The sequence below is a fragment of the Eulemur rufifrons genome, chromosome 7 (genome assembly GCF_041146395.1).
Source record: "Eulemur rufifrons isolate Redbay chromosome 7, OSU_ERuf_1, whole genome shotgun sequence".
Lineage (NCBI taxonomy): Eukaryota > Metazoa > Chordata > Mammalia > Primates > Lemuridae > Eulemur > Eulemur rufifrons.
This window is the reverse complement of record NC_090989.1, coordinates 92,353,273-92,369,459: the sequence shown is the minus strand read 5'-3', so window position 1 is coordinate 92,369,459 and position 16,187 is coordinate 92,353,273. Positions and strand designations below refer to the sequence as shown.

The 16,187-nt window shown below is 35.3% G+C and overlaps 1 protein-coding gene across 1 annotated transcript in view; it reads left to right on the top strand.

Annotated features, from left to right (window-relative positions):
• The window catches only part of LOC138385770 (EGF-like and EMI domain-containing protein 1), a 94,601-nt gene that overhangs the window by 55,389 nt on the left and 23,025 nt on the right, over positions 1-16,187 (top strand). Inside the window, 1 exon segment of the mRNA XM_069472000.1 lies at positions 14,287-14,406. Within this exon segment, the coding sequence (XP_069328101.1) occupies positions 14,287-14,406 (120 nt within the window).

The following is a 16,187-nucleotide window of genomic DNA, read 5'->3' as shown; positions in this document are numbered from 1 at the left end:
CTGGCATTTTCTTCTAGAATTCTTGTAGTTTCATGCCTTAGGTTTAAGTCTGTTATCTACCGTGAGTTGATTTTTGTGAGAGGTGAAAGGTGTGGATTCTGTTTCGGTCAAAGATTCTGCCATGAGACTACTGGAATTGATAAATTCAGCAAAGTCTCAGGTTACAAAATCAATGTACAGAAATCAGTAGCATTCTTATATGCCAACCACAGTCAAACTGAGAACCAAATCAAAGACTCAATACCCTTCACAATAGCAACAAAGAAAATATAAAATACTTAGGAATATATTTAACTAAGGAGGTAAAAGCCCTCTATTGGGAGATCTATGAAACACTGAGGAAGGAAATAGTAGAGGATGTAAACGTGTGGAAAAACATACCATGTTTATGGGTGGGCAGATTCAACATTGTTAAAATGTCTATGTTACCCAAAGTGATCTACAGATTCAATGCAATCCCTATTTAAATACCAAGATCATTTTTCACAGATCTAGAAAAAATAATTCTACACTTTGTATGGAACCAGAGAAGACTCCATATAGCAGAAACAATCTTAAGCAAAAATAACAAATTGGGAGGCATCAGTTTACCAGACTTCAAGCTATACTACAAGGCTATAGTAACTAAAACAGCATGGTACTGGCATAAGAACAGAGACATAGACCAATGGAACAGAACTGAGAACCCAGATATCAAACCATACTCATATAGCCATCTAATTTTTGACAAAGCAGACAAAAACATATACTGGGGAAAAGAATCCTTATTCAATAAATGGTGCCCTGATCTTTAACATTTTCTTTCTTCTGCTGAATTCAGGCTAAGTTGTTCTTCTTTTTATAGTTCTTTGATGTGTAAAGCTAGGTTGTTTACTTCGGATCTTTCTTTTGTCTCAATGTAGCCCTTGATTGCTATAAACATCCCTCTTAGAACGGCTTATGTTGCATCTCGTAAGTTTTAGTATGTTGTGTTTCTGTTTCATTTTTCTCAAGATATTTTTATTTATTTTTATCTATTATTTGACATTTTGATTGTATACAAATATGATATTTAATTTCCAGTTATTTGTGAATTTTCTAATCTTTCTCTTGCTCTTGATTTCTAGTTTCATAATACCGTGGCCAGGAAAAATACTGGTTATGATTTCAATTTTCTTAAATTTGTTAAGAGTCATTTTGTGGCCTAACACATAATCAATCCTGGACAATGTTCCATGTACACTTGAAAAGAATGTGTATTCTGTTTCTATTGGATGGAATGTTCTGTATTTGTCTCTTATGCACATTTGTTCTATAGTGTTGTTCAAGTCCACTGTTTCCTTATTGACTTTCTATCTGGATGCTATTAATATATCCATTGTTGAAAACAAAGTATTAAAGTCCCTTTTTATTATTGTATTGCTGTCTATTCCTCAGATTTCTGTTAGTATTTGCTGTATATATTTATGTGCTCCTTTGTTGGATGCATATATGTTTACAATCTTTATATAATCTTGATGTATTGACTCTCGTGATCTTCCTTGTGTGTTTTGATAGTTTTGTATTAAAGTCTATTTTCTCCAATGTAAGTGTAGCCATCTCTGCTCTCTATTGTTTACCATTTGCATGGAATATTTCTTCCATCCCTTCACTTTCTATGTGGATTTTTAAAACAAGGGAGTCTTTTATGGGCAGTATATAGTTGAATTATTTGTTTTTATCCATTCAACTACTCTATGTCTTTTGATTAGACAGAATGTAATCCATTTACATTTAAATTAATCATTGATAGGTAAGGAATATTGCCACGTTGTTAATGTTTTCCTGTTTTGAAGTTTTGTTCCATTCTTTCTCTCTTATGATCTTCCTTTGTGATTTGATAATTTTCCTAGTGGAGTGCTTTGATTCCTTTCTCTTTGTCTCTCTGTTACTGTAATAACAGTATCAGAATATTCTGAATTTTACTATGTTGTTACCTTTATGGTAAGTTTTACACTTTCATATGTTTTCATGTTGTTAGTTGGCTTTCTTTTGTTTCAACTTGAAAACCTCACTTTATCATTTCTCAAAAGGCAAGTCCAGTGATGACAATCTCTATATTATTTTTCTGGGAAAGTCCTTATCTCTCCTCATTATTTCTGAATAATAGATTTGCTGGGCATAGTATTCTTTGTTGGTACTTTTATTTTTTAATTTTTTTCACACTTTGAATATATCATTCCACTCACTCCTGGCCTAAAAAGTTGCTGCTGAGAAAACTGCTGATAGTCTTATGGGAGTTCCAGTGTATGTGATAAGTTGTTTTTTTCCTTACTACTTTTGAACTTCTCTGTGTTTTACTTTTGAGAATTTAATTATAATATGTCTCAGTAAAACTCTCTTTATATTTAATCTACTTGGGTTCTTTGGGCTTCATGCATGCGGATGTTCATTTCTCTCTCCAGTTCTAGGGATATTTTTGTCATTTTTTTAAAAAGTAAGCTTCCTGCTCCCTTTTTTTCCTCTGCACCTTCTGCTCCTTTTTGAACTCTCATGATATATACATTGTTTCACTTGATGTTGCCCCATAATTCCCATAAGGGTATTTTTCCCCCTCTTTTTCATTCTTTTTTTCTTTATGTTCCTCTGATTGGGTAATTGTAAATATCCTTTCCTTGAGTTTGTTGATTCTTTCTTCTACTTCATTAAGTCTGCTGTTGAGGCTTTCTATGAAATTTTTCAGTTCAGTCATTGTTTCTTTAGCTCCAGAATTTTTGTTTAGTTCATTTTTTATGGTTTCTATTGGCTGAAATTTTTATTTTGCTTATGTATTGTTTTTCTAATTTCATTTAATTGTCTGTGTTCATTTGTAACTCAGTGAGCTCCATTAAAATGATTATTTTGAATTCATTGTCAGGCAGTTCATAGATCACCATTTCTTTAGGGTTGGTTACTGCTGCTTTATTTTTTTCCTTTGGTAGTATGCTGTTTCTCTGATTATTTGTAATCTTTGTGGCTATAAAGTGCTGTCTGTGCATTTGAAAAAGTAGTCACCTATTCCAGTCTTTAAAGACTCTTTGGCAAGGTCCACACCAGTCAGTTTATTAAGAGATTATTGAAGGGCTATATTGGGAGGGTCATGGGTAGACTTGCTGCTGGTGTCCTCAGGTATGCTGAACTAGTGCATGAGTCAGCAGGTCAGTGAGCCTGGCACCTGGGTCCACAGTGGCTGGCTTAGTGCTCAGGTCCACAGGATTGGGTTCAGAGCCTCAGTCCACTGGGTAGGCCTGGAGCATGGGTTTCAGGGGTGAGCTTGGATCCTGAGTCCTTGAGAGCTAGCCTGGGGCTGAGGTCCCCTGGGATAAGCCTGTTGACTGAATCTATGGGAGCAGTCATCCTGTAGACTGGGTCCACAGGAGTAGGCCTGAAACCTGCATCCACAGGGGCCAGCCTAAAGCCTGGGTCCATGGGGAAAATTTGAATGTGGGGTAGTATTTAAGTTCTGAATCAACAAGGTTCAGTCTGGCATTAGGATAGGACTGTCATCTGGGTCCATGGGATGGCCATTGTCCTGAGTTTGTGAGGGCCAGCCTGCAGCCAGGATCCAATGGGACTAGCTTGGCACCTAGGTCTGTGAAGGCCAGCCCAGAGTCTGACTCCATGGGGATGGGCCTGGAGCTTAAGTCCACAGGGACCAGACTGGTACCAGGTCTAGCCTGGAGCCTGGGTTAACATGGGGTTATCCTGGAGTCTGAGATTGTGAGGGCCGGCCTGGTGTTAAAGTCTACCCGGTTGGGCATAAACCCTGTGTCCACTATAGCCTGAGGCCATGGGAATGGGCCTGGAGCCTTGGTTTGTGAATGCGTATCTGTTGCCTGGGACCACAAGGGCTGGCCTGGCTCTGGACTGGCCTAAAGCCAGGAGCCGTGGGGACCAGCCTGGAGCCTGGAGTCATGAAGTCCAGTTGGGCATTCAAGTGGGCTTGAAGGCTTTTTCTGTGGATGCTGGCCTATAGCTTAAGGATATGGGAACAAGCCTGATGCTAGATTTCACTGGGCCATGCCTTCTGGGTTCCATGGCAAAGTTGTAAACTTACTTCATTTTTCTTCTCCCATACAGACAGCACCTCTCTCTGTACTGTGCTGCTGGAGCTTGGGGGAGGAGTGCACAGGTAACATGTAACTGTTCTTCCTACCCTCTTCAATGCATCTTTTCTTATTATGTCGTATACCCACATGCTATATTCTATCACCTGAATTTGTCAGCTCTTGTGAAGGTATGTTTTTTTGTGTGTGGATAGTTATTCAAATTGAAGTTTCTATGAGGTAACTGGTGCTAAAAATCCTATTCTGCTATCTTGATGTCAATTCTGAATTTTTTAGTCGTATGTTTCTTATCTCATATTTGTTAAAAATATAAATAAGGCTTAGGTTGTACTGTGAATACAGAAACTAAAATAGTGTTTTTCACTTAAGCATCTTCCAAAATTGTGACTATTAATCTAGTCCTTAAAATGATTTCCAACCAGGGTTTGAGCTGTTCAAGATAAATTACAATGTATTATTTTAAACTACTTTTAAACTAACATATTTGGTGGAATTCTTGCCAACTCATTTATCCAAATTACCATCTTATTTATGTTCTCCAAGTTATGTAAGAAGTGCAAAAGAAACAGCATTTTTTAAAATTTGAAATGCCTTAACTATACATAAGCATACAAGATGCACAGAGATTTAAGAATACAAATTTAGTTAAAGATTGTATACTATGTGGCTTCAGGGCTACCATTCAGAAATGAAGCATTTTCTTAACAAAATACACATATTTTAATCTCTAATACAGAGAAAAATATTATTAAACCAAGAATCAGGAGACCTGTGAATTTTACCTAAGACTGTACCACTTCTCTACTTCAAATCTTCAATGGTTTACTATTGAACAAAGAATAAACTCCAATATCCTTGTCATGGGCCACTGTGTCTTATGTGTGCAGCCAAAGAGAATTTCTTGTAGTTTTTTGAATAAAGTAAGGCTTTCCTGCTTCAATGTTTCAAGCTCTCTGCCCCAAATTCTCTTTTCCAGTCAAGCTTTTGTCTTCAGCTAGTCTATCATGTCATCTTATTTATTTCTTACATAGCACTCACAATAATCTGTGATGATTTTTTTTTATTGGTTTACTCATACACTGTCTCATCTCACTTACCAGAATGGATGTTCCATGAGGGAAGGGAGATGGTCCTATTTACCGCTATGTATCTAAAGTCTAACGTGTACCTATTGAGTGTCATTCCAGATAAAAATTGATTTTTCTAGCAGCTGAAAGATTAATCCTTGAAACCATATTTCTGCTGGCTACAGCCTTTTTCCATCAAACAACAGTTTATCAAACACCTTCGATATAGATTCTAGACAGATGAGTATATCAAGATGTACGAGTCAGATCCCTGCCTTCAAGGAATTTTAATCTATTCAAAGATAGAGAATGAGCACTGCTATTGATCTCTTAAAGTTTAAGGTAGTACAGTATAAGATCTAAATGTATGGCATCAACCATCATTTCCTATATTTGCTCAATGAAAAACTAATCTATTAAATATGTTTACAATTTAAAAAGTGTCATGGTCAAATAAACATGACAAACTTAAATATCCCATAATTTTTTGGATGATTATAATACATTGGAGCATATTAAAGTCTTTGAGAAATTCAACCAAAAAGTTTTGCCTCATTTTCAAGCTTATTTTATGTTGGAAACTTTTATCACATAAAATCTAATAGCAGTTACCAAAACTGCTATTGTAAGGGACTCAATGTGAGCAAAGGTGACTTCTTTCAAAATTGAGAACTGTCATTGATATCACAGGGAAAGGTTTTATGAAGGAAGTAGTACCTAGGATTGAGTCTTAGAAAAAGAATAGATCTTAATCAATTGGGTAGTCAGGACAATGACTATATGGGCAAGGAGACAAGAAAATAAGTTAGGTTGTAAACACAGCTTTCTTATGAAAGGAAGTGGCAAAAGTGTCAATTATTCACACTGTTCTTTATAACATTAACATTCATTTATTAGGTAAATACGTTTGAGTGGCATAGAATAGAAGAATAAATAAGACATGGTACTTTCTCTGAATGGAGCTCAAAAATCCATTGGAACATCTGAAAAGAATAGTTACTTCGATTTCTCTGTCTTTCAGGTAAACCACAGACAATCAAACAAAAATTGTTCTTACTTTTTGTTATTACTGTTTACCTTTATTAACTCAATTTTGGAGATGCAATTTCCATTTGATAAAATACAGCAATTTAAATTTTACATACTTAAATGTATATACCATGTAACTAGCATCACAGTAAAGATATGAATATTTCCATCACCCTGAAAATTTTCCTCATGTCCTTTTCCAGACAATCTTTCTACCTCAATTCTAATAACCAATGATCTTCTTTCTGTCACTATATATTAGATTTGTGTTTTAGAGTGTCCTATATTAAATAACAGAGTCATTCAGTATGTAATCATTTGTGTCTAACTTCTTTTGAACAGCAGAATGTTTTTTAGATTCGTGTGTGTGTGTGTGTGTGTGTATTACTAGCTCATTCTTACTTAAAGATTTTAAGAATTATTACATTCTTAATATTTGTCTGGTTTTGGTACCAAAGTAATGCTGGCTTAATAAGGTGAGTTGGGAAACATTCTCTTGACTATGTTCTGTAAGAATTTGTGTAGAATTGAAATGATTTCTTACTTAAGTATTTGAGAAAAATCACCAGTGAAACACTTGGCCTAGTATTTTCTTCTGGAAAAAGTTTGTATTTGGGAATGCAATTTTTAAAATTGGAATAGAGCTATTTAAGCTTTCTATTACATTTTAAGTCAGTTTTGATAAATCATAATAAATTGGTCCATAGGAGATATATGCCCATTTCATATAAATTTTCATATATATTTGCATATAATTATTCTTAATATTCTCTTATTAATTTGTGACCTCTCTTTATTTTTGATCAGTTTAGCTAGATGTTTCTCAGTTTCATTGAGCTTTTAAAATTTTTTTTATTTTATTGATTGTCTCCATTGCTTATTTTTATTTCACTTTTTTAACTCATATTTTTTCCTTTATTTATTTTGGATTAACTTGATCTTCTCTCTTTAGTCCCTAATCTTTAGACTTCACTTTTTTCTGATATAAACACTTAAAGCTATACATTTCTCAAAATACTGCTTTTTTTCCCCCTACACATTTGGATAATGTTTTCATTTACTTAAAACATTTTCTAATTTCCTCTGGGATTTATTCTTTGAGTCATGGCTAACTTATAATTTTGTTGTTAAATTTCTACATGTTTGGGGAATTTTCTGATGGCATTTTGATTTTATATTGTAATAAAATTCCATTTTGATCAGGAAGTATACTCTGTATACCTGCAATCATTTTATATTTATTGAGACTTCATTTTTGACTCAAAATATGGTCTTTCTTGTTCAATGTTTTATTTACACTTCAAAATATTGTATATTCTGTAGTTATTGACTGACATTGTCATAAATGTCAATTAATTTATTTGATAGTTGTTTAAGTCATGCCTATATGTCTATTATCATTCTGTCACCTTATGTTATCAATTATAGATACAAAGAAATCTTGAAATCTCCAACTACATCTATGAATTTTTATACTTCCCCTGTCAATCATAACAACTTATGCTGTATGTATTTTGGAGCTCTGTTATTAGGAGCATACACATTTAGAATTATGTGTTTTTGAAAAATTTATTCTTTTTTAGTATGAAATGTCCTTTCTTATTCCCGATAATATCTGTGGCTTAGGTCAAAGGTCAGTTTGTTGCCTACGCATTTGTTGAAAAGGTTATCCTTCTTCATTGAATTACTTTTATACTCTGCCAATTAATCAAGCATGTTTATGTGGGTGGGTCTCTTTCTGGGCTCTTCATTCTATTCCATTCATTTATGCATGTGTCTCTCTACCAATACCACAAAGCCATGATTAGTCTTAAAATCAAGCAGAAGCAATTATCCTACTGTCTTCTTTTTATAATTGCTTTAGATATTCTATTTCCTTTGCCTTTTCATATCTTTTTTGAAAAACTTACTTATATACACAAAAAATTTTTCTGGGATTTTGATAAGAATTGTACTAATCTTGTATATCAATTTGGGGAAAATGGGCATTTTTATTACACTGCGTCTTCCAACCTGTGATTACAATATATTTTTCTATTTACCTCTCTTTAATTTTGTTCATCAGTATTTTGTAGATTTCAGCATAAAAGATCTATAAATGTTTTGTTAAATTTATACCCCGTGTTTTAATTTTGTTTTGTTTTGGGTTTTTTTTTTTTTAGCTATGTTAAATGTTATTGCCTTTTAATTTTGCTGTTCATGTTTTTGTTACAAGTATATATAAATACAACTGATTTCTGTATGTTCGTCTTTTATCATGCTATTAATAACTTGTTGAACTCACTTTTTAGTTCTGCCTGTAACATGGTGGTGAGTATTGTTTTAACTGATCTTAGGAGAGCTTGTTCTCCCCTGTCCCTTCCCAACCAGGTGGCAGCTATATCCATGTTACCTAGAACTAAGCCCTAGGGCAGGGCACAACCAAGCTTTAAACTCCCTGAATGGTGCCTTGGGCCTGTGACCAGAGAGGGTGGGGGGCCCTTCCAGGGCAGTCTACATTGGCAGGAAACTGTGGGGAGTACAGTTTGCTTAAGACTCAGTATTACAGCAGCCCATTGTAGGGCGATGGGTATTGTCCTAGATATGTGTAGCAGAGCTTGGGCTCCCCTGGCCCTCCTCAGCTGGGTAAGACTAGAGCTGCATCTGCATGCACTCAGCCTGAGGGCAGAGCATAGCCCATTGTCAAACTCTCAAAATGGTGCCCTGAGCCGGTGACCAGAAAGGTTGGGGCCCCACTCAGGCAAGCAGCATGGGCAAGAAACTGTGGAAAGTGCTGTTTGTTAATGTCTCAGTCTCAACAGCAGCCACTGGCAAGGCAGTGGGGACCTTTGCAGGGGTGCGTGGAAGTGCCTGGGCTTCTACCTGCCTCCTTATATCTGTGCAGCAGCTGCAGGCACACCAGAAGTGCCCTCGTATCTAGGCTCTCAGAATGGCATCCTGCTCAAGCAGCTCTGGGTTTGGATGCCTGTGGGATTCCACGTTTTTCTAAAAGAATGTCTCTCTGCAATCTCCAGGCAGCTCCCTATGTTAGGACTGAGATTTGCATGCATCGGAGGATTCTCTTGTAGCCAAGATTATAAAAGCTCATCTCAGAGTGTGGAGCCTAGGAGCTTCCAGTCCTTGGCTGGAAAAGTAGCCCTGAACCCTCTTCTTACCCACTTTTGGTGTTCCCATCACTTTCTTGGTGAATCTTAGTGTTCTCTCATAGATGATCTGTTTGAAATGCGAATAGATCTGTGGTTTCTCTCTGTGGAGGAGGCATCTACTACCTGTGTCTAGTTGACCATCATGATTCTATCTCTGGGTCTCATTTTTTAAAAAAATGAATGTTTATTCATTTTTTATGAGATAGTAGACATGATACACTTTACAAGGGTTGAGTGCTAGCTTTTGTTGTTCTCCCTTAACAAGTATTGTATTTTTTCTCTGGAAATCAAGTTAGGTCACGTGCAGATCAGTTTGATCTTTTCAAGCATTGCTTTTAAGCTTTGTTTGGGTAAATCTAGACTAGGCTTTACTCTGGGGTTATATTGATCCTACTAATGAGCCATGGCCACTCTGGAATCTTTATTGAATGCCCATATTGAACTACATTCTCCAGTCTGGTTGCTGAGAACTCACTCCTGGCTCTCAGTGTACTCTGGGAATTGTTTAGTTTACAGATCCCCTAACCCTTCTTTCCCCATGTTTGTTGCCTGGTCTCATGGATATTCACCCTATGCATTTATGGAATAATATTTAGTCAAAAATCCAAGAAGATCCATATGCATATTTCTAGAGTTTTCCTCTGTGAGACACCCTCCCTCTGCCCTTACTAGCACTCTACTCCAAAAATTAGTTGTCTTGACCATCATGAACTCTGATCTGTCTCCTAAACTTAGCAAGATCATAGAACTGTATTTTAGTTTCTCCTTCTTGTGCTATAATCCAGAAATTGCTTCCAGCAGAAACTCAGCAATGATTTGGCTTCTCTTTTTTCTTTTCACACAGGGATCCCTCTCCTGTGCTGCCTGCTGTCCAGTATCTGCAAACAGATGTTTTATATATTTTTATCTGGTTTTCTGGTTGTTTGTTGTGGGGAGGTAAGCCAGGCATGATTACTCTTTCATGGTCACAGGCCAAATTTGAACAGGCCCCATTTAAGTGCTATTATGTAAAAAGTATTACCCTTTATTTCTATCCAAAAGAAGCATTTGAATCTTGACTGCAGATATTACTTGTATCCCATATGCTACTTTTGAATGTTCTCCTATATTCTACAGCTGAGAATAAAAGCTGTAAGTTTACAACCAAATGCTGCATTGTGGGAGTTCTGTCTTCTATCTCTTTCATGCCCAGTTCATGAAGTGAAGCTCACAGTTACAATCAGCCTCAAAAACAGATGGGTCTTTTGATAAGACTACAGCTTGCTGTAGGGTTATATCTAGCCATTTCCTGGGAGGATAACTCCCCATAGTTGGAGATTCTGGTCATCAAGAAGTCATCAGAGGCAGTAAGAGATTGAAATAAATTTAAAGAAGAGATTCCCAGAAGCAGAGGTCAATTAGAAGAATCAAAGATAATTTTAGTCTACTCTGTAACCTTGCAGCTAGTGAAATAACCCCTCGCTGCAGAGTTCAGAAGAGAAGTTACCTATCCCAATGTCTTCAGAGTTGGTGGCAGAGGCTAAGTTTCTGTTAAAAACATGGCTATGGAGGTCATTCATCATCTTTCTCTTAACCTGTGAGGGAGAATACACGACAAATGAAGCCAAGAAGGTCCAAAAAATTTTATTGTGTATGGAATTGGAGGCAAAGAGAATCTGAAGACTTAAAGGTAAGAATTGCCTAAGAGCTCATATCAGAGAAAAAGGAAAGAGAAAGGTAAGAAAAGTTTACAGTGTCGAGAGAATACAACGGTAACTTATTTCAGAAACAAAAAGAAATCCACACCTTGCAGATAAAAAGGCTCATCTTTGTATATAGATATATGCCTTGTGAGCACACATCTTGACAAAAAGCCTAGTTAACTTGATTGGATTTGAGGAAGCACAGAAAGTGGGGATACACAGAGACTCAAACAGAGAAACCATGTATTTAGGCAATAATCTGCCTGTGTGACAACAGAGCCTTTAGACTAGGAAGCCTAGAAGTTTATAAAGTGACATCACTCTAACCAGAACTTCCTAAAGAAAGCTAGGCAAGGAAGATCCAATTTATTACATAAACACTACCATTGAAGATAATGACACTACTATTGAAGATAATGACACTACATCAACTGAGATTTATTATAAAAGTGTAGAAATGAACAATAAAATTTACCACCAAATAATAAGTACTTACCAGAAGAAAATGTTCCACAAAGCACATCAAACAAATAATTTAAGAAAAATTTAAACTAAAGAAACCTGTTATAGAGATTATACGTAAAAATAAACAACAAAAAACACAATTATTTTGACAAAGAACAACAATTAGAGAGAATTCATTTTTACAGGTATTAAAATATTTTATAAAGCATTTATTTATACTTAAATGTATTTGATATTAGGATTGAAATAGAAGGACAAAGAAACTGAATAGAAAGTACAGAAATTGACATAAATGCACACATATATTATTATATGATAAAGATAACATCTCAATTTTCTTGGGTAGACAAGGCTGGATTCATAGAGTGAGACCAGAATGACTGACAAATAAGCCTTGTGTGGCTGCCTATTACTGTAAACTTCCAGAGAACACGGCTAAAATAAATTAAAACAGGAGCAAGTGAGAAGAGACAGAAACCAGCTTACTTAATTCCACAGGGATTTGAACTTCTTTATTACCATCCCTATGGCAGCTGTTGTTAGGACCCTCCCAGGTCTCCTCAGTCTGCCTTCTCCTCACACCATCACTGCTTGTCTAAAGGCAGAGGGAACATAGGGAAGGTAGCAGGGTTTATCTAAGGATGATCCTGCTTCTCAAAGGAGAAAAGATGGGGAAAGAAGAAGGAAAAGCACAGAGGAGTCTGCAAGACTTCCTGCTGATTTTTAACTTAACTTTGGGTACTACAGGGCCAGAGATGCACTTTGGGGAAGAGTGAAATTAAGCTAATTCTTTTTTGGCCTTGATCCATATTTAGATTTGTTTAGATTCTGAGGTTCAGATCACAAAATGAAAAAGCCTTTTTATGGCTGAATAATATTCCATTGCATATATACATTTTCTTTATCCATTCATCTACCGATGGACACAAGTTGATTCCGTATCTTGGCTATTGTGAGTAGTGCTGCATTAAACATAGGAGAGCAGATATTTCTTCAATATACTGATTTCCTTTCTTTTGAATATATACCCAGCAATGGGATTGCTAAATCATATGGTAGTTCTATTTTTAGTATTTTGAGGAATCTCCATACTGTTTTCTATAATGGCTGTACTACTTTACATTCCCACCAACAGTGTATGAGCATTCACCTTTCTCTTCATCCTCCCCAGTATTTGTTATTTTTTGTCTTTTTGATAATAGCCATTCTAACTGGGGTGAGATGATATCTCATTATGGTTTCCACTTGTATTTCCCTGATTATTAGTAATTTTGAGCATTTTTTCATATACCTGTTGACCATTTGTATGTCTTCTTTTGAGAAATTTCTATTCAGGCCTTTTGCTTATGTTTTAATTGAATTATTTAATTTTCTTTTGCTATTGAGTTGTTTGAGTTCCTTATTTATTTTGGTTACTAATCCCTTGTCCAATGGATAGTTTGCAAGTATTTTATCCTATTCTGTAAGATGTCTCTTCACTTTGTTGTTTCCTTTGCCATGCAGAAGCTTTTTAGCATGATATGATCCCATTTGTCTATTTTGGCTTTTGTTGCCTGTGCTTTTGAGGTCTTACCCTCCAAAAGTCTTTGCTCAGACCAATTGCTTGTAGTGTTTCCAAATATTTTTTAGTAGTTTCATAATTTCAGGTTTTACATTTAAGTCTAATCCATTTTGAGTTGATTTTTTTATATGGTGAAAGATGTGAATCTAGTTTTATTCTTCTGCATGTAGATATGCAATTTTTCTGGCACCATTTATTAGAGGGACTGTCCTTTCTTCAATGTATGTTCTTGGTGTCTTTGTCAAAAATCAGTTGCCTGTAGGTGTGTAGATGTATCTGTGCATTCTCCATTCTGTTCTATTTGGTCTCTATGTCTGTTTTTATGCCAGTACCATGCTATTTTGGTTATTAAAGCTTTGTAATAGTGTAATGTAAAACCAGGTAGTTTGATGCCTCCCGCTTTGTTCTTTATGTTCAGGATAGTAGCTTTAGCTATTTGAGGTCTCTTGTGGTTCCATATGAATTTTAGGATTATTTTTTCTATTTTTGTGAAGAATGACATTGATATTTTGAAAAGGATTGCATTGACTCTGTACATAACTTTGAGTAGTATAGACATTTTCACAATATTAATTCTTCTAATCCATGAGCATGGGATATCTTTCCATTTTGTCATTTGCAGCAACATGGTTTGGAACTTGAGGTCATTACATAAAGTAAAGTATGCCAGACACAGAAAGATGAATATCATACATTCTCACTCATATATGGGAAATCTCATGGACATAAAGAGTAGAATGGTGGTTACCAGAGACTGGGTAGGAAAGGGGTGGGGGGAGAATGAAGAGAAGTTGGTTAAGGGGTTCAAAAATACAGTTAGATGAAGGGAATAAGACCTAGCATTTGAAAGTATAGCAAGGAAATTATAGTCAAAAATAATTTATTGCATATTTTAAAATAGCTAGAAGAGAAGAATTTTAATGTTCCTAACACAAAGAAAAGATAAATGTATGAGGTGATGGATATTCCAATTACCCTGATTTGATCATTATACATTCTATACAATTATCAAAATTTCACAAGTACCCCCAAATATTTACAACTATTATATATAAATAAAAAAGGAAATAAAAATAACAGCTATGTGAACTTAAAAACTTGTTTCATTGAGTTCCACAGGAAAGTGGGACAGGACTTTCTGGAGTCCTTACCATCTTTATTTGAGAAACCTAATTGTCAGTGCCTCCTTTACCATCCTTTGTTCACACTTTCACTCAGTACATCTTTCCAAACTGAATGAATTATAAACTACCACTGCTTAATTGCTTTCAGAGATGGACCCCTGCACAGGTGGGAATGGATGTGCTCACATATGTCAGAGTGAGAATGGCATGGCCAGGTGTGCCTGCCACCCAGGGTACCAGCTGCCTGAAGACAAAAAGACTTGTGAAGGTAGGGAACTGAAGCTGATGGCTTAATTGTGTAATTGTTTGAAATTTTGTGGTAATTCAGTTTTGAATAGTCAGAACAGCTAGCAGAAAAGGTGTTTTCATTTATGCTTAAAAAGGAACATTTAATTCTTATTTGATCATACTGAAAGGTATTTTATGATACTATAAAAACTCAGTGAAATTCTTAGTCACAATTTTTAAAAAAGACCTAGCGTACTTTCAGAATTAATGTTTTTTATTTTGTGTCTCTCATTCTGAAGTGAATTTCAGAATTAATATTTCAAAACCTTCCATAACCACACAGGGTTTTTTTTTATTATATGCTGCATAAGGTGGGAATAACCTTTGAAAATCAAGCATGTGCAAATGAGTATTCTCAGAAGTTAGGAATAATTAAAACAAAAAAGAAGGAAACTCTATAAATACAAGATTACACATTTCTGTTTCCTAAAAATAGCAAAACAAATATACTTCAATTCAAAGATAAAACTGATAAATTCTTCCATGACCAGAACTGATAAATGAAATCATTTCTATAGGACAGTCTTTGTTTTAATAACTTCTGAGAAATCACAGAATCCTTCATTTTTATCATGACATTTTCATGAAATGAAAAAGAGTTTATTTAGATTAATATGAAAGTACTGAAGTGTTTCCTGATTTATAAGACTGATAAGCACTTTGAGAAATTGAAAAGGAATTAGACATAAAATTAATGTTGTTCTTTTTCCTTCTTTAAGTCAAAATTAAGATAAAATTTTCTGTAGATTTTGTTAACATACTTTTCTGACAGAGAAAATTTCTGCTTTGGTCCTCTGTTTTCATGGCACCTGCCTAGCTCAGCACCCAGCACAGAAAGGGATCTTATTAAATATTTGTGAAAATTGACAAGTATTTACATATAAAATGTAGATATGTACATATATCTATATATTCGCTTCCAACCTTCTATTTAACATCTAGTACCTAATTCTTAGAAATTCTGTTGGCCCAACTTTGCCTATCTAGTCTTTTACAAATACATTAGAAGAATGAGTATTTCTCTGAACACCCTGGTAGGGATAATATGCAGAAGAATACAGGAGGAAGCACTAGTTTAAAAAAATGATAGTGAGACCTGTCTATTAAAGGGACGAAGCATTTCTAATGTTTTCCTCTAGAATTCTTATAGTATCACGCCTTAGGTTTAGCCTGTTATCCATTGTGAGTTGATTTTTGTGAAACGTAAAAAGTGTGGATCCTATTTCAGTCTTCTACGTGTGGCTATCCAGTTTTCCCAGCACCATTTATTGAATAAGGATTCTTTTCCCCAGTGTATGTTTTTGTCTACTTTGTCAAAGATTAGATCGCTATATGATGCTGGTTTCATATCTGGGTTCTCCGTTCTGTTCCATAGGTCTATGTCCCTGTTCTTATGCCAGTATCATACTGTTTTAATTACTATACCCTTGTAGTATAGTTTGAAGTCTGGTAAATTGATGTCTCCCATTTTGTTCTTTTTGCCTAGGATTGCTTTTGCTATGCCAGGTCTTCTCTGGTTCCATACGAAGAGTAAAATTATTTTTTCTGTATCTGTGAAAAATTATGTTGATATTTTAATAGGGATTGCATTGAATCTATAGATCACTTTGAGTAATGTAGACATTTTGACAATGTTGATTCTGCCAACCCACAGTACTCTTCTAGACATTGGCCTAGGCAAAGAATTTATGAAGAAGACCCCAAAGTCAATCACAGAAACAACAAAAATAAATAGGACCTGATCAAATTAAAATGTTTCTG